Source organism: Parasteatoda tepidariorum, chromosome X2 (assembly GCF_043381705.1).
Source record: "Parasteatoda tepidariorum isolate YZ-2023 chromosome X2, CAS_Ptep_4.0, whole genome shotgun sequence".
Classification (NCBI taxonomy): domain Eukaryota; kingdom Metazoa; phylum Arthropoda; class Arachnida; order Araneae; family Theridiidae; genus Parasteatoda; species Parasteatoda tepidariorum.
This window is the reverse complement of record NC_092215.1, coordinates 28,624,066-28,643,357: the sequence shown is the minus strand read 5'-3', so window position 1 is coordinate 28,643,357 and position 19,292 is coordinate 28,624,066. Positions and strand designations below refer to the sequence as shown.

Below are 19,292 nucleotides of genomic sequence, written 5' to 3'. Positions count from 1 at the left end.
ATATTTTTTAAAAATAAATAAAATTGTTTTATAAATATAAAGTTGCTAAAATGAAATTCTTTTTAGAAAGTCATATGTCAAATAGAAAGTAGCAAAAATTATTAAATCATTTTTAATGATAAAGGTTTACATTTTAATAAAAAATATCTTTGGCTGCTAATATTAAAAATAGGTGTTTAGTTGCACAAGTAAAAATGAAATTATTTTATTGTGAAATGTTGACTTGTGTAATTGTGACTCTTTTAAAACAAGGAAAAGCGAATACTACCAATGGAAATTTAAAATATATATATTATTTGAATGAAAGGAACTTTATTAATGAATTATTATTTATTATCAGGGTTAGGATGTTGATGATAAATATTTTTTTTTTTTGTGTTTTTGGTTGTTTTTTTTTATTGCATTTTTTTGGTTATTTTTTATTATTTTTCAAATTTATTTTCTTTTCTAGTTATTTTTTTTAATACAGGTTCAATTTATATTTTAAAAAAATCCTTATGTAAAACATAGCATAGAATTTGGAGGGTAATAAAATTTAGAGGGCATTACTTTTCATTTTGAGTTTTTTTTTTGTGGTTTACAGAGTTTTTTTTGCATTTTTAAACACATTTTTCAAGAATTGAAAGATCATCTCCATCCATTCCTGTTTATTATCATTAAAGCTATAAGAGAAAGAAAAGAAAATATTGAAAATAAAATAAATAAATATAATATTATTTTAAACGTATATTTAAAAACTTCATGTTATATTTATTAGCATGAATATAATAAGTATATATGAAAAATTTATTTAATATTAAGCGTATTTACAAAACAAGTCTATGTGCAAAACCACTTGTACATTATTATATATTATTGTCTAAAACATCCATAAAAAATTTGTTTGCCACTATAAAATACTTATTTTTAAAATCTCTTAAACATAGAAAAATACTAAACATCAAATATAACAAATGAAATTATCCTCCTATTTTCCAATTAATACATTTATGAACTTAAATATTCTTTACCTATTCATATATGTTTATAGGATCTAAGACTATTTTCAACTTTTACCTTATAACACATCTTGTAGACAAAATATCAAATTTTCTAATATAAGGCCTTTGCTAAGTTTTTCTTTAACAGTACAAGAAATTTATATTAAACATTGTAAACCATAAAAATATTATGCTTCATTGCATAAGTATACAGGGTGTACCTCTGTAATCACCTCTCTTAAAATGTATTGTATTTTTAGAATTCTAGTCAAAAAGGATGCCAAAATATTATAAAATTAGAGATCACAAATTCAGATTAAAATCATTTACCACTTCCTTTCAGTTACGTTTATCAGTTTAACAGGTGTTGATATTTTTTTTATCTCCTTTTACTAATTATTGATTCACTGGGGATTCATGAAATTTTTCTTGCTGATCTGCATAGTTACAGATGAGTTAAATAAGCTGTTTTGTTTTCAGGAATTATGTAATTCTATAACAAATGAAATACCTTATTAATGTTAAAATTAAACAATATTTTTGTATTACAGCTTGATAGAATAAAGCACTTTGATTTTGATGAATGGAGGACTAGGGTAAATATTATAATTTTGTAGCTAATGATTTTATTTATCTAACTTGTATTATACATATATTTAATGTAAACTTCTTATAGTATCTTGGCTGGCTAAACAACAAAAAGTCACGTGTTATGGATCAGTTCAAGAAGATAGACAAAAACAACGTTGGTAAAGTGACAAAGCAAGACTTCATTGATGGAATACTGAAATCAAGTAAATAGTTATTAATTTTTATTATACATACATAAAAATGATATGCAGTAAAAAGAATTTTTTGCTATATTATTTATTCATTTGTTCATTGCAAATTTTTATTTAGAATTTGCAACTAGCCGACTTGAAATGGAAAGGGTAGCTGATATTTTTGACAGGAATGGAGATGGATTTATTGATAGCAAAGAGTATGTTGAAACACTTCGTCCTGAAAAAGAGGTCAGTTCTAATACGGATGAGACATTATTGTTATTTAAGCATTTTTATGTATTTTACATGTGTTTAGAGATATCATTAATTGAAAAGTGTTTTTGTTGAGTTGAGATTATTTCAAAATTTAAGAAAATCTGCAAGAATCTTAAATTTTACAAACATTTTTATACCAAATAAGACAATTTAATTTTCAAAAGATTCTTAAAATAATTGTTTATTGCATAAGTTATAAATTCATCATTTCAAAACTAAATTTAAAAATCTCGTAACTTTACTGACAGTACAAAATCCTTGATTTCTGCACAGCTATATAGAAAAATACTTGATTTTAATGTTCGGTAAAACAGGAAACTTTTTATTTTCAATATTATTTAAAATTAATTTTTTACTGGAAGAACATATGTGGATATTATATTTATATGCTTCAAATATTACTGACTTTAGTTTTAATTTCTGAGGCTGTCATACATATTTTTTATAGTACCATCATTAGTTTAAAAGTAACAGGGACATACAAAAAATAATTACAACAAGTAATATTTACCTCTGAGCATTAATTTCTGCTTTTTACAAACTTTATATTCAAGCTTTGACTGGAGTAGTTTACAGCTAAGAAATCTCAACACAACTTTGATTAATTGCTCTACACTTGGAAATGTGTATTGCACTATAATATTTCTGCACTTTATGTAATACTCCCCATTTATAGCATTTTACATTAATTACATGATTTGTTTTCAGACCGGTCCACTAACTGAAGCAGAAAAAATACAAGATGAAGTTCAGCGACAAGTTGCAAAATGTACTTGCGTTCATCGATTTAAAGTATATCAAGTTGGTGAAGGAAAATATAGGGTTAGTGAAATAATTCAATTAAAATCTATTAATTTAGGATTGAAATTGTTCTAGTAGATTTTTAAAAAATTATTTGAGATGTATATTACAATACATTATACATTAGTAAGCAATTAAAATTTTAGCAATAGCTTTAAAAATTTGTAAAATATTATAATTTTCAATCATTTTTTTTTCTAGTTTGGTGAATCTCAAAAGCTTAGGCTAGTTCGAATTTTGCGTAGTACTGTAATGGTACGTGTTGGTGGTGGTTGGGTTGCACTTGATGAGTTCCTTGTAAAGAATGATCCCTGCCGAGGTTTGTAAAAGAATTTATAATTAAATTTTTCTTTAGAGTTAATTAGTTATTAATTTGTGTGTAAATGACACAGTTTATTTGTTAACATTTTTCAGTTAACTTTTATTTATTTATTACTGTTAAAACTGTCCTAATTGTTCTGGAAATCAATGCATTAATTTTTTTTATTTTATGTTTCTGTAAATTTCCACTTCAAATAGTTTTCACTTTGCATTATTTCTTACATTACATTGTTAATCAACAAAATTATGATAAATTTTTTTAATTTCAATAAAGTTATTCATTAGATAACCTGTATTTAGCTAAAAATACTATACATAAAACAGTAATCTAATCTTAATGATTAAGTTGTTTGTTAAAATTAACAACATACATAACTGTTTTAATAAGAAAATTTCAAATTGTTTGAAAATTAATTAAACTTAGTGCTCTGTTCTCAATTAATAAATAAAAATTTAGCTCTTAATTTTTCATCAAGCATTTAAATCTAATAGTGCCTCAGGAAACAGCTACCAACAATTTTGCTTTTATTAATGTCGCTTATTTGTCTCATTTATCTATATTTATCAAATAATGTGATCTAATTTAGTATATTCAATGCTATGCCAAATTTCATCTTTACCAGATTTACTAAATTAATTTTCTTAATATTTTTGCCCGTGAGCAATTCTGTCATTCACAAATGTTTGATTTGCGGAATTTAATTGCTTATAACTCAGTTTAAAAAATCAAGCAGTTATAATAATTTTTCTTGAAAATATCTCTTGGTGCCATTAATTTTTATTGACTTTTTGAAATTTTAAAATTCTTTTAAAAGCAAAAAACTGGCTGTTACAAAGATACGATATTATATTACAATCACAGCACCCATTTAAAAATAATTGATTTATGAAAGTTACCATTCACACACATTGTTCCAAAAGAAATTTATATGGTGCTTTATATACATAGATCAATCAGATAGTAAAATAAAACCTTAGCCCTAAATATATTTGCAATGTTAAACATTGTGATTATACTATTCAAAACTGATAAGAGATAATAAATAAATTACTAAAAGAAATTCAGGATATACTTTTATCTGTAATTTTTAATGAAATCTTAGCAGTATCCTTATTATTTATGATTTCCTGATAGTATTAAATTGTTATTACATCAACTGCAAACTTTCTTGTTATTAAATTCTTTTAAAAAGCTAATTGGTCAATCCACAGTATTTATGTGTTACCTACAGTGTATTTCATAGCTAAATTTGAACATTTTTATTTTTATCAGCATGGAAATATGAGTGAAATAAATTTCCCTTAATTTTGCGTATTATGTATTGTTTGTGTTATGTACGGGACAGTTGATCCACCAAATTCTGAAATATGAGTATTTTTTTTACTGGAAATTATACTTATTTTCAATACATTCTGTATCTCTTCAGCTACATTATTCTGAGAAATTTTTTTAATTGAGTTATTTTATCATAAATAACTAGGTAAAAATTGTCGCATAACAAGAAAGTCAAATATTGTGGAATGACTTTATTATTAATACAGTAGAAAGTCCCATATCCGGAATCGTCGGGATTTCATCAGAAACAAAAATCAGAAGTCGGTTAAAAATCAGAAGTCGGTTAAAAATCATAAGTAAAGTAGTGGAGAATTCTCATCCCTGCATACTTTTTTAACAGATCACGAATTTTAAAAAAAATATTTAAGGAAAAGAGTTTTGGTTATTTTGATTGTTAAAAAGAGTCAGGAAAAGAGACCCTTCCAGTAAACAGACATCCGGTTGTGGGATCTTGTACTGTATATAGCTTATAAATCTACTGTTTTTTTTCTTATAAAAAAGGTCGTTTCTTCTTGAGTACATGTAGTATTTCATTTTCATTATTTATTTCTAAAGTTTATTTCTTTTATTTTCCTTCTTAATATTCACAAAAACATTCTTAGCAAAATGACATTTATTGATGCAATTTCTATGCTTTCTGAATACTGATTATCTTTCTGCTTTCATAGGCTGCAGAGAAGAAGCATTAAAACTAACAAAACTATTTATTCAACAATCAAAAAAGACACCACTTTCTAGCCTCAGCAGTTCTAAAGAAAGCCTTTAGTTGTCTGTTATCCTTCTTCCTTTATCCCGTTTTTCTTTTTCTTATGTGTAACCAATGATTTATTTTCCCATATGCTGGATATCTGACTAGAACACTGCTTTCACTCTTTCTTTCTCTCTCTCTCTCTTTGACATATAACTAAAACTTATCTGCTATAAAGTAATAATTACCTACAGCTAACCTTGGCAGTTTTCTCTTTGTGAAAATAATTTACGTAACTGAATCAAAAAAATCCCAAGCATTTTATTGTTTATTAGTGCATGTATACAGAATAGTACAACCTGCATGTATATTTACCATAATATAGCTAAAGGAAGAACCAATATTGAGTTGAGAGAACAGTTCATATTAGCTGATGGTGTCAGCCAGTCCCTGGCTCCTTTCAAACCAAAGCCAAGTCCTAATTCGTCAATATCCAGTCAGAGTGGAACCAACAGTTCTATGCCTTCAACAGGCCCTATTACAAAGGTTTGCAATAAACTTTAAAAATAGAAATTTATGGGTTAGCATATGGTGAAAATTAAATCAACAGTTATAATTAATTTATGTTGCTTTTATGGGTTATTTTATTTTGAATGTTTGTTTCTGCTCATGTTTTATTTATTTTAAGTTTTGTTTTTATGTGCTGTAATGTGCTTTTTGTTATTATTTATTTATGTATTTTACTTTCATTTTATATTTTACTACTTTTTCTGAAACTTTTTAAATTTTAGTTAAGGCAATCCTTAATAGAACTCGGTTACGAAATTCTAAAATTCATAATCTTCAAAAACATTCCAACTTTCTAGTCAAAAATAATAATTAAGGACCATAGTAGTTAACAAACTTATTACTACAAAAATATTATTTATTAATTTTTACAAGTTATATTGAAGTGCATATTTTCATTGGTTTTAAGTGGGTTATATAATGGAAAGAAGGAAATTTTCGGAAAAGAATCGGCAATCATTGACTATCTTCAAGATGCTTCTTCTTTGCAAACTCGTTAAATATTTTGCAAAGATGACATTATCAGTTTTGTCTATTCCTATTGCATTCCAGCTTCATTTTTATTTATGAGATGCATTCCAGTGAAAGAAATAAGGCCTGTATTCTACAGGCCAGTTCACTCTCAGTTTGGATCCAGGATTCCAGTCTATTGTTGGGTAAAACTTTTATTCTATTTTAAATGCATTGCATTAATGTTTTGCAAATAAATTTTTTTATTTATTTTCATGAACTTTAAGTGGTTAACTGTTCTTATATTTCCCTCTTCAATCTTTGTGATATAGGTAATAAAAAAAGTGATCTCAGAAAACTTGAAAGATCTAATTTCTGATCCTTTTGAATTTAGTTATTTTAATGTAGTAAAATTATTAAAATCAATTCTTAGAACATAAAACATATAAAATATTAATTAAGCAAAACCAAATATCAAATGCTGGTTAGATTTTTCAATTTAATGCTGATTAAACTGTAATGCTTGTAATTTTTTATTAAAATTAAATGCAACTAAATTTTGTATTGTCATGTCATATAGTTTGCAATGGAATTTAATCCCTTTGAAATATTTCTCCAAGGCAAATTAAAAAGTTGTTTTATGACATTCAGATTTAACATTCTACTATTTTGAGGAATTAAAAATAATACAATGTGATTTTTAAAATCTCAGCCAAGGATAGCAGGCATACAATATGTGTTATATTAACTTGGCTGTTTAAGATATTCTTAAATGCATAATTTTAAACCTCTGATTAGTAAATCTCTGATCAGACTAGAGGCAACTTAAAAATAAAACTGAAAAGCTAAATACAACTCTTCTTAAAAAAATCAATAAATCATTAATTTCCACATATCTTAGTAATTTCAGTTTTGTAGCACACATGTGATTTATTTAAGGAAAGTGATAGTTGCTTGTAAATATTGAAGGTTCTTTTTCTCTTATCATAATTACAGGACAACTAGCTAGCTAGTCTAGCTCAGCTAAATTTCATATGGCCTTGTATTAAAACGTTTTTAAATATATATGAATGTCTTCCTTAGAAATATAACTATAAGCTTAAAATAATTATGTAAATATATATTGTCTGATGAAATAATCATTACTTTTTCTTTTTTTGTGTGTTAATATGAAATGTAATGTTAATAAGTAAGTTTAAAAGTGTGATAAGACTAGCTCTACTAACATAAGCTTACTCTGAGGAAAAAGCTGCTTCAATGATATATAATATTAAATTTATACTATTTATTGACAAACTCAGAGAAAAATCTGTTCTAAATCTAGAACTGTAACAATGTATATTTTTTATGATAATCAAGTAACTATAATTTACATTTTTGATGAAAATTGGTTATTATGTATCCTTAACAGCAATATTTGGCTATGTCTCTTGGAAAATGGATAGCAATTAACAGATACTATAAACGAAATAGAAATAAGTGTATATAAAAAATTAAGATTATCACTCACTCTTAAAATACTAATCTAATCTTAGAATACTGAAATATTAATAACTGTTACAAAACTTTTAATGAGAAAATATAATATATTTTATACATAATGATCATATTGAGGTACTTCTGAAAATAAACGCTACTAACTTCCACTCTCCAAATTTGATAACTATTATTATTTCATAAAAGTTCATGCCTATTTTTACAAACATATGTAAAAAATTATTTTTTGAGTTAACTATAACATTTTGATGTTTTTATATTCAGTAATAGTTTGCTCTCTTTGGCAATGAATTTTATTTTTGCTTGTATGCTGTATTTTTTAAAATCCAATTAATAAATAATCTTTTAAATTATTTTTAAAAAAATAGTTGCAAATTTTTGAAATAATTTTAATTGAATTAAAGACACTTGTGAAAATGCTATAAATAGTGTAAGATGCTATTGTGGTAAAATAATTTTTAAACTATGCTGCAAATTTCATTATAATTGTTCTTATGATAAATAATTCTTTTAGACCTTTTTTTTACTTTACAAAATTTTTTATAATAATGTTTGATTAAGTTAAATTGTATTAAATTAAATGCAGATACAATTATCTTCAAATGTGCACCCAGAACTTTAGATATCTTCCCTTTGAAAAAGCAGTAGTCATGTTCAGATCTTACCATATTTAGCTAATGAAAATGTTAAAAAACATATTGAGATGTATAAATGTAGAAAAAGGTAATTTTAAAGCTAAGAAAGAGATTAAAAACTTCTTGNATGTGTTATATTAACTTGGCTGTTTAAGATATTCTTAAATGCATAATTTTAAACCTCTGATTAGTAAATCTCTGATCAGACTAGAGGCAACTTAAAAATAAAACTGAAAAGCTAAATACAACTCTTCTTAAAAAAATCAATAAATCATTAATTTCCACATATCTTAGTAATTTCAGTTTTGTAGCACACATGTGATTTATTTAAGGAAAGTGATAGTTGCTTGTAAATATTGAAGGTTCTTTTTCTCTTATCATAATTACAGGACAACTAGCTAGTCTAGCTCAGCTAAATTTCATATGGCCTTGTATTAAAAAGTTTTTAAATATATATGAATGTCTTCCTTAGAAATATAACTATAAGCTTAAAATAATTATGTAAATATATATTGTCTGATGAAATAATCATTACTTTTTCTTTTTTTGTGTGTTAATATGAAATGTAATGTTAATAAGTAAGTTTAAAAGTGTGATAAGACTAGCTCTACTAACATAAGCTTACTCTGAGGAAAAAGCTGCTTCAATGATATATAATATTAAATTTATACTATTTATTGACAAACTCAGAGAAAAATCTGTTCTAAATCTAGAACTGTAACAATGTATATTTTTTATGATAATCAAGTAACTATAATTTACATTTTTGATGAAAATTGGTTATTATGTATCCTTAACAGCAATATTTGGCTATGTCTCTTGGAAAATGGATAGCAATTAACAGATACTATAAACGAAATAGAAATAAGTGTATATAAAAAATTAAGATTATCACTCACTCTTAAAATACTAATCTAATCTTAGAATACTGAAATATTAATAACTGTTACAAAACTTTTAATGAGAAAATATAATATATTTTATACATAATGATCATATTGAGGTACTTCTGAAAATAAACGCTACTAACTTCCACTCTCCAAATTTGATAACTATTATTATTTCATAAAAGTTCATGCCTATTTTTACAAACATATGTAAAAAATTATTTTTTGAGTTAACTATAACATTTTGATGTTTTTATATTCAGTAATAGTTTGCTCTCTTTGGCAATGAATTTTATTTTTGCTTGTATGCTGTATTTTTTAAAATCCAATTAATAAATAATCTTTTAAATTATTTTTAAAAAAATAGTTGCAAATTTTTGAAATAATTTTAATTGAATTAAAGACACTTGTGAAAATGCTATAAATAGTGTAAGATGCTATTGTGGTAAAATAATTTTTAAACTATGCTGCAAATTTCATTATTATTGTTCTTATGATAAATAATTCTTTTAGACCTTTTTTTACTTAACAAAATTTTTTATAATAATGTTTGATTAAGTAAAATTGTATTAAATTAAATGCAGATACAATCAGATAATCTTCAAATGTGCACCCAGAACTTCAGATATCTTCCCTTTGAAAAAGCAGTAGTCATGTTCAGATCTTACCATATTTAGCTAATGAAAATGTTAAAAAACATATTGAGACGTATAAATGTAGAAAAAGGTAATTTTAAAGCTAAGAAAGAGATTAAAGACTTCTTGGAATTTTACAAAAAGTACTTTAAATTTTTTAAATCGTTTTAATGTACAATGTAATATAATATAATTAATGTACAATGTAATGTAATATAATTAATGTACAATGTAATATAATCATTTTTTAAAATTAAAAAAAAAATACTTTGAAAAATGATCTTGCACCAATGTCTGCAGGAAATAATAATTGCTAGTATATAATAATTCCCCGGAGCAATTTCACTTTTACTTTTTAAATTGTAATTACTATTATTTCTTGGGCTATTTTTATTTCTTTATCAGTTATAATATTAACAGATTTATCTTTGAGCAGTTTTAAAAACTATGTCTCAACATTAGTCTGGCACATTTTAACTGGAAAGCTTCCTTTTAATTGAAGATGAATTTGAACTTATAATAATTTCATCAGTTGTTCAATCAGGGTTAATTCACTAATGGTTAATGAAAAATGATGATGAGCATAATTTATCTGTATTTTTTTGCTCACAACTTTTTTTCATGTGACAAAATGTAATTTTTAATAGTATTTGAGTCATATTTCCCTATACACCAAAAATCATCAAAGTTAATTGCAGTTCATTAGTTCCTCTTTCAAGCATAATAGTCATGTATTAGAAGTAATAATGCAATGTTGAGAAAATACAAGGTTCTATATTCAGTAAACTTGACTTGATAAATTAAAATTGCATATGTTTTCATCCATTTCCCAGAAGTTAGCCAGAAATTTAAGTAGAAGACCATTGCTCTGCTTTTATACTGGGTATTACATTATGAGGACAAGTATTAAACTAAACTCAGTGGCACGACAGCCCATGAGGACAAGTATTGCCTTACAAAGAAAACTAACTATGGATCAGTATCTGCTGTTTTTCCAATGATTTTAAGTGAATCAGTTTAAATTTGTTATAATAGTACTGTGTAATAATGGTTTGGTATTGTGGTAAAAAAATTACTTTACTACTTATTTTACTAGATGATAATAAAAAAATACCTCAAATCCTGCAAAAAACTTCCTCTTAATTTATATTTAAAATTATATTATTTGACATCATGTGAAAAAATTTAGATGGTGAAACTATAAAAAATTCTTGAAACCAGCAAAATAAATTTGCCCCAAAATTGATTTCAATACATTTTTTAATGACTTATGAATATATTTTCAGCGTTCTAATAATTTTATTAACTATGTCTCACTTTTTTCTCTTTCTGATGACATCAAAATTGGCTTAAAAATAAAATAAAAAAGTAATAGACATTATGAACATAAGCCAACTTCTGAAGTTACGCCATTTTGTTAAATTGAAAGAAATTTCAAACTGATCCCTGAATGGTAGTTTTGATTTTAAAAAAATTATTTTAGTCATTTTCCATCTTGTATTTTTCACAAAAATTTCAAAAAAACTTTGTGAAAATCTGTAACATTGCAGCATTTTTGTTCTTGCAATATTTTGTAATTTTAGATTTCAATAGTTGTGAATTGCTTCTCAAATTGTTATGAGTTTAACAAACAAAAGGAGACTTTTTCAGACTGGATTTAAGTCACTTTTCAGTAAATTTCACATTTGGTATCAGTTTTCAAGTTATTATTGAAGAGATTTAACTTTGATTTTATTAGACACAGCTACTATTAACCCAAAGTTGCATATTTTAATGCGAACAAGAAATCAGTGCATAAATTTTTGTTTGGTTTTCTAGTACTGGTTTGTAAAGTATACTTAAAAAATATTAAACAAATTACATTTAGCCATTTTATGTTTAATCATATTAAACTATATAGCATTTATTTTTTTTCCAAACTAATTTTTTTTATATTTCATACCATTGCTTTCATAACTTAACTTGCTAAAAATATTCTTTCCTTTTATCAAACTTTTATCTTCAAAATCAGTCCTATAACTGCTATTTAATAGTTTAAAATATCTAATATAAAATTCACTGATTTGACTAATCTTTTTTTCCTTAGTTCTCTTTAATGTGAGTTAAATGTTTTGCTTATTGTTTTAGATTCGAGAAAAAAGTGAAAGAAGTACTCCAATGAGAAGAAATCGTTCTTCTGCTGAAAATAGCAGTGATATAAGTGGGCCAAGTTTCAGTGAAACAGATAGTTTTAGTAATCGATCTGCATATTCAAGAACCACACCTTCTTCTCGACTGAGTCCAAGAGGTACTTAGAAGACTTTTCTTTAATCAAATTATTTTGTAAATTTATTTAAATTCGATAATTTGTAAATATATTGCCAAGGCTCAAATATTTCAAAATGTTTGCATGCCCTGCTGAGCTTGTTTGCAAAGTATTTGCCTGAATGAAACTTAAACATGCCCAAACAACTTTTTCGATTGCTAATGAAAACATATGAATGTACCTATTATTAATCTACCAAAAATATTATATTAACAACATTGTATCAAAACATTAACATCATCAACTCTTTAGGAAAAATCAGAAGTATTTACTATTATTAGCAAAGAAATAGTGAGCATTATTAAGGAGGAAGTATTAACAAATAAACAGTGATGGATTAAATGCAGAGCATTCTTATTAACAAAGAAGTACTTTAGCATTATAAAGTACTATCAGCAACCGCATTCATTTCCTCATGCCATTCTAAAAATTTGTTATAACTTTTTACTTTAATTATTTTCTTTTGCTCAACGATGTATGCAATTTTTTTTAAAATAAATGCAAGCATGGCATGCGGAACAAAAACGAATAAACTAACTTATAAGAAAATTATTATGTATAAAAGTAAATTGAATAAAATTTAGATTTTATCAAATTTGAATAATTTTCCTTTACTTTTATTTCTCATGTTGAAACACTTAAATTCATCTTATATTTAAGATAATTTATAGTAATGTTAAATAGTTATGTTAATGGCTTTTCTAAACTTATCTAAGTTATTTAAAGCATGTTATATTTCAATTATATTACTAGAATTATTTTTACTTATTTTGAGGCTTTAGTTAAATCAGCAATATTAAAGGCAATAATTCCTATTTTAATATTCTTATTCAGCAATATTAAAAGAGAGTAATAATAATTTTTACTTCAGCATTGTTTTAAAATTAAATAATTGTAATAATTGTTTATAATTTTTTCTAGATATAAGCTACAAGTCTACAAGTAGACCTTCTAGTCGACAAGGTAGTAGACCATCAAGTCGAGCACCAAGTGATCTTTCCCAAGATGGGATTGAGGAATTCAAATCAAAACGTAAACAAACTTTTAGTGGAAATGGAGTAATTAAGAAAAATGCTGCTGGTAATGATTTAGCTCCTAAAACGATAGAAGCATCAAGAATCCCATCAGTTAAAAAATCTATCAAACTTCCAAAAAATTTTGAATCTTCTAGCAAGAAAGATACTACAAAATAAATCGCTATGATTAACATTCCAGGTGAAATTATTCCTTTCATCATCATTAAGATGTGTTTATACAGCTTACTAAAGCTTTTGGGAAATATTGTGGCTTAGTCTCAAGCAAGTACTAAGAGTATTATCTCTTGAGAAATTTTGGTAATTCTAGTAATCTCATATAAACTAACATTTCAGAAGTCATTAATCAGATCAAATGTAGTTTATTCTCTAAATATATATATTTTTTAAACAATAAATTGTTTGAACTGATTAAACTACTGTTGCTGAGACAGCTTTTATAACTTTTCAACATAATGTATAATATAATTAATATGCTTTTGCTAGTCTTCATTTGCCAAATATATTTTTCTTACCATTTATAGCATGAATAAAAATATGCATTCCATTGTGTACGTTATTAAATATAAGTTTGAAAATGTATGTAGCTGTGTGAGATTTCTTAAAAAATGTTTTCTATTTAAGATATAAATATGTTAAACATGATTTACTTTAACAAATCTAAAAAATCTACAGTTGTGCTACATAAAGTTATGTAATTCAAAGTTTTATATAAACGGTAATGTATATAAGAACTAACGTATCTTTTTAATGGTATTTTAATATAATAAAATGTTAACATTTATTTAAAACACCTGTGCCAAGTGTTAAAGTAGCCTTAAATTTGTTTTTATGTATAATTGATTTACATAAATGTGTAAAATTTGAGTTCATGAATGCCATCTTTTCTGTTGACATTCCTGTTGAAATACTATTTTAATAAAATTCATTTGTCTACAAATATGTGTTATTAAATATTGATCATGTATTATATATGAGAGCTGATCATTTCAAACTTGTATCATACACAAAAAATTTTTAGCTGTATCTTTCAAGCTATTGTATGTTGCTCTTTTCCAAAATAAAATAATATATATATTTAAATAATTTCTCAATTTTTTGTGCAGTTCTGTTTAAATAATTCTTTTGAATATTCTTTATGCAGCACTTAACACATTCATTTATATTTTATTTCACATTAAGTACCCATCTCACATGTTATTAATAATTATTGTTTTATTATAAACATTTTATTACTCTTTAAATATTTTCCACTCTTTTGAAAAAAAAACTCTATTTATCAAACATGGGTTTTGGAATTTATGAAAATTTTTCAAACAGGGAAAAAAAAGGGCAGGAATCCTTTGTTTCATAGATTACTTGCTAAAGAAGCCTCTGCACAGATTCTGTCGAAAATATAATCCCATGCACTATGGATACAATATTTACATATTCAACAAAAATCTCATTAGGCAGGATTTTAAAAAAAATCAGTTGTTTTTGAGCATTGAAAAAAGGAAGGGTTTTTTTTTTGTCTTTTTTTTAAAAGCTATTTATTCTCCAATTTAATTGCAGAATTTTTTTCTGAAATGTGTGTGTGTTCTCTTAACATTCAGAAGAAGTGTCTAAGTGGCAACTATTTTGAAAAATAAATTGTTTTTTAGATTAAGAACCAAATGAATGAAATATCTACATAAATTTGTGCTTTGTGTTATTAGTGAAAATCATGTAATATAATAATATTTAGTCTTCATATGGTATAAACAATTAGTCCCTAAATAGACTTTTATTCTATAGGCTACTTATGTAGGCTAAATTTATAAAACTGTTTTGAAAATTTTTATTTTATTTAAAAATATATTTTTTAACAAATATCAAAAAAGGCCATTAGTAAGCACCGAGACTCCCAATAAGAACATAATATTTTAATTCTGAGTAAAATAAATTTTTTTATATATTACTGGAATTTTTACTTGATCATAAAGTACACAAGTAAGTAAAAGATCATGAAATATACAAGTATTAATTATGCAATGAATTATGTATCTGTTGAAGAAAAATGCCTTACTGATGTTTCTAGTTTAAAATTATTTTAATTCTGTAAAATGTCCTAATCCTATCCTGTGGGATAAAAATGATCCTTTGCAGAGAAATTAAGTATTTCTGAAGTAGGAAATAATATAGATTGTTTGTTTATGTGGGGGGAAAATGAACTTTTTTAGGGATGATTAACCTAGGGTAAAAAATATCAAGCTTCCTGAAACTGAACAATTGTTTTGAACTTTCGGTGTATCCCTTGATGTTTCCTCAATGAGAAATGTTATTGTTGAGAATATCATCAAAGTTTTTATCCATTATTAGCCCTCATAAGATATTCTCAAGTTTTATAAACTTAATCAAGTTGCAATCATGAATTGAACTAAGATATTAGATTCAGTCAATAATAACTATTTTAAGTGTTATTGCTCATTTTATTTTATTTGTTGGAAAAAAAAGGATTATTTCTTTCTGAGATTTTTTTACTGCATATAATTCTAACTATTCAATAAATCAGAACAATAATAGCGCCTAGAATGGAATAAATTCTAGAAAACACGAATGGTACCATAACTTCTGAGCTTAATTTACAAATATTTCAGATATAGTAATCTAGGAAGGATTCTTATTTTGTTCACCACTAAAAACAGCTGTACTTAACTTTATATGGTTACTACTGCAATTAGTTTGTTCTGACAGCAAATTCAAGCCTATGTTAATCATTTTACTATCAGCTCAGTACTATCCCTTAATTTTAACTATTTATAATTGTCCATATTTTTCAATAGAAGAGGCTTATTTTCTTAAATATGTTGTGATTAATTAATTTTCAAAGAGATTTTTAAAAACAAGTCTCTTTTCGATCCTTTCACCTATACATAGTTTTAAAAATTAGGTATGATAAAACTAAACTTTTTAATATGGTTTATTAATACTATCTTGCAAGACACATAATTATAAGTTAATTACAGCTGAGGTTAAAAAACTGCTTCAGAAAATAATCAGAGTATAATGAAAACAATATTTTTGCTGCAGGAACTAAAGGAATAAATAAAAATACAAAGAAATTTATCAGTCTTGTCAGATGGTGACATTAAGCGTTGATTTTAGCATTAGTTAGCATATTAGAAAATGGCAGGACATAATAAAATGGAACAAAGCATAAAACACAATGAATTATTTCTTCTCTTAAATTTTTGTCAAAATGAAAATAAGGGAATGAGTTTTTAAGAATGAAAAGGCATGCTTGGAATCATTTCCAAACTTTTTGTAACTTCTTTGTCAGACATAATTGACTTTTTTTAAGTATGTAGCTAGACAGAACAAGCTAATACATTGTTTTTGTTTTTTGGTGAACTGAACATTAACCTCAAGACACTCGAACTTCTTAATAATTATTCTTTCTTGTTTACTATCTTGTTAAGACTGGGGTAATTTTTTTTACAAAACTAGATGTATTCAAAATTTATCTGAAAATCAACTAGAAAACTCTAAACAAAGGATTACCTTTTTGTTTTTTATTAATTCTGCAAGAGAAAGTTTGTAAGTCTCATTGATTGACTAAAGGCAATACATAGCGCCCCAAACCATTTTATAAAAGCCTTATCCATGTCTTCATTCTCACATTTGTAATCTTACTTTTGTAAATTAAAAGCTTTTTTTTTAATTTTACTCAATTTTTATGAATAGCGCTGGAATTATAGAAATCTAAACAATATCTTCTGAAAATGTCAACATTTTCTCGCCGTTTTCCAACCATTACAAATATCTAGTTCTTAACTTCTGAGGTATGAGTAGCTAAAACCCTGGACAAATACTGATTTAGGGAGGCCCTAATATTTTCACTGACTGTAAAATGTATCTTACTTTTATTTTAATAAAATTGTCAAATCTGCACCAGTGTTCACAGAGCAGTTTATAATGCATCTCAATGTTGTACCAATTACTTTTTCAGCTTGTCTGATAGGCCTCAATAATTGAAAATCTGATTGATGCACTGTGTCAATACGCATGATGCATCCTGAACGTTCCAGAATGAGCCTTAGATTTTTTTTATTAAATAGAAATGCACTGTAGCTACTTATTCAGTGTAGTAAAAGTAAGCATTAACTTATATTGATTTCATTGCTCTTCGGATAAAAGTTAGACTGGAGTAAAACTTGAACAAATCAGCAAAGCATAACCATAAATAAAGTGTAAAATTAAAATCTTTTTAAATACTAATGCGAGTGGGTTCATTATTCCGTGTGTGAGCCTCTAAAATTTGGAGGCTCTGAGTAGGTGCCCTTTCTGCCAATGTGAATGTCAGGGCCAACTTAGTGTTTGCTCATTATCAAAGATGTGATTTGGTAATATGAAGGACAAGGAAAATTTTCCGAAGCATTTTTAGAGAAAATTTACGTTCTGGTAAATCAGTATACAGGTTGTTGTTCTGTAATCGCCACCCTGCATGTTTTTGTTCTTATTGGGGTCAAAAATAAAGTAAAAAAATAAGTGCATTAAAAGATGGAAAATTATATGCAAGCAAGGAAAAATGACAAAAGATATCAAAATCAGACAAATCACTGTTGAGGAATGTCAGATTTAAAGCAGCAAAACCAATTTGTCTGCTGAATGAAACTTGAATATTATTTTGCTAATTGCTTTTTATCATTTCTCAGTTTCATAGAGTAACTAAATAGATTTTGATATTTTTATTAATTCTGTTTTCCTCGTTGATACTTTACAAGATTTTTATTGTGCTTTATTTTTCTTTGCTCAAGTATTAATTGGCTACCCCTAATGCGTCCAAAGCTGGGGAAACCACTTGTTTATGCTAAAGAAATTTGAAAACGTAATTTTCGTTATGTTATACATCTTTTCATTATTAATAGGATATTTTTAGCTTGACAACTATGACTTCCAATTCAGCTAAAAAGAAGCATGCTACCAAGGAAAAAGTAACATGGGAGTGCAAATTTTTAAAAAAGGAATGTCATTATTCGGAGCAATAGTGCAAATGATAAAAGGCAAGAGTGAAAAATTTATCTGACGGCCACTTATTTCTTTCCACTGACCACTTTTTGCATCAAAAATACCTTAATAATGATTTTGCTTCTAAATTGTGATAAAAAAATATTTATTTTTCTTAGTTTAATAAAATGTTGTTAATATTATATTATAAGAAAATATATTTATTATTATTTTAGCGTATCATGTTTTAAGGAAAAATAATATTTTAAAAAAATGGAAGAAGAATACATAATAGGTTCGATTTCAGACTTGTTTTGCTCATAACCAATTTTAAATTTCTGTATCAGAATGAAATAGAATAACTAACTTTTAATAAATAAATCTTTTAATTAAACATAAAATATTATGGTAAGAATTTATGAAACTGCTGCTCTTAGCTTTATTTGTCTCTACTCTTTCATTGTTCATTCTTTCTTTCTTTCTTTAATTATTTTTCTATCTTATACATGTGATTTGCCTTTTTCAACTTTTATCTTTTCAGATAAATCTTACCATTCATTCATTGTCACGTTTTATCCTTTTTATTTTAATGGTTAACCTTTTTTTTTCTTTATGAAATATTGCTTTTGGGGGTTTATTTACTATTTTTGTCATTTTCCTTCTCGCTTTTAATGTCATTTGGTACTGGTAAACCAAAGAGAAATGCTGCCCCTGCCTTTTTATTCCCGTTTCATCTTTCAATCTTTTAGCTAAGAAACAAAATCAAACATCAGCATACTCTTTAAGGAGTTTTTTTACGTCTATAATTAAATCTACTTTATGACCTTAATAAAAAATAAAGTTAGCCGCATCTGACAGATGTTGAAACAAACTATCAATAAAAAAGGAATCAGAAAAAGCCATTAAAGAATATATCAAATGGTAATGAAAAAAAAATTCTTTCACTTTATTCATATTAAAAAAAATTTTGGATTGAATTTTATTGGGCTTAAATTTAGCCTATTTAAGGATTCTTTATAGGGAATTTATTACCATATAACATGTCAAACATTTAATTAAAAATAAAAAGAAGTTATTAAAAATAAACACTATGGATGCAGATGCATTTCGAGAATCAAAGGTTGTTGTTGTTGTTAATTTACGTCGCA

At 25.6% G+C, this 19,292-nt stretch overlaps 1 protein-coding gene across 9 annotated transcripts in view; it reads left to right on the top strand.

Moving 5' to 3' along the window:
* The window catches only part of LOC107443336 (dystonin), a 289,005-nt gene extending 274,743 nt beyond the window's left edge, over positions 1 to 14,262 (top strand). For 7 of the 9 annotated variants that reach the window (XM_043041044.2, XM_043041042.2, XM_043041041.2 and 4 more), the window contains 8 exons: positions 1,532 to 1,576; positions 1,657 to 1,774; positions 1,881 to 1,993; positions 2,729 to 2,842; positions 3,023 to 3,140; positions 5,552 to 5,712; positions 11,965 to 12,124; positions 13,064 to 14,262. In XM_043041044.2, the coding sequence (XP_042896978.1) occupies positions 1,532 to 1,576; positions 1,657 to 1,774; positions 1,881 to 1,993; positions 2,729 to 2,842; positions 3,023 to 3,140; positions 5,552 to 5,712; positions 11,965 to 12,124; positions 13,064 to 13,335 (1,101 nt within the window). In that variant the 3' untranslated portion in view covers positions 13,336 to 14,262. Of the gene's footprint in view, positions 1 to 1,531; positions 1,577 to 1,656; positions 1,775 to 1,880; positions 1,994 to 2,728; positions 2,843 to 3,022; positions 3,141 to 5,146; positions 5,713 to 6,285; positions 6,390 to 11,964; positions 12,125 to 13,063 lie in introns of those variants that run through there. The other 2 variants (XM_043041039.2, XM_043041045.2) reach the window with 2 other exon arrangements.
* Positions 14,263 to 19,292: the final 5,030 nt, after the last annotated feature.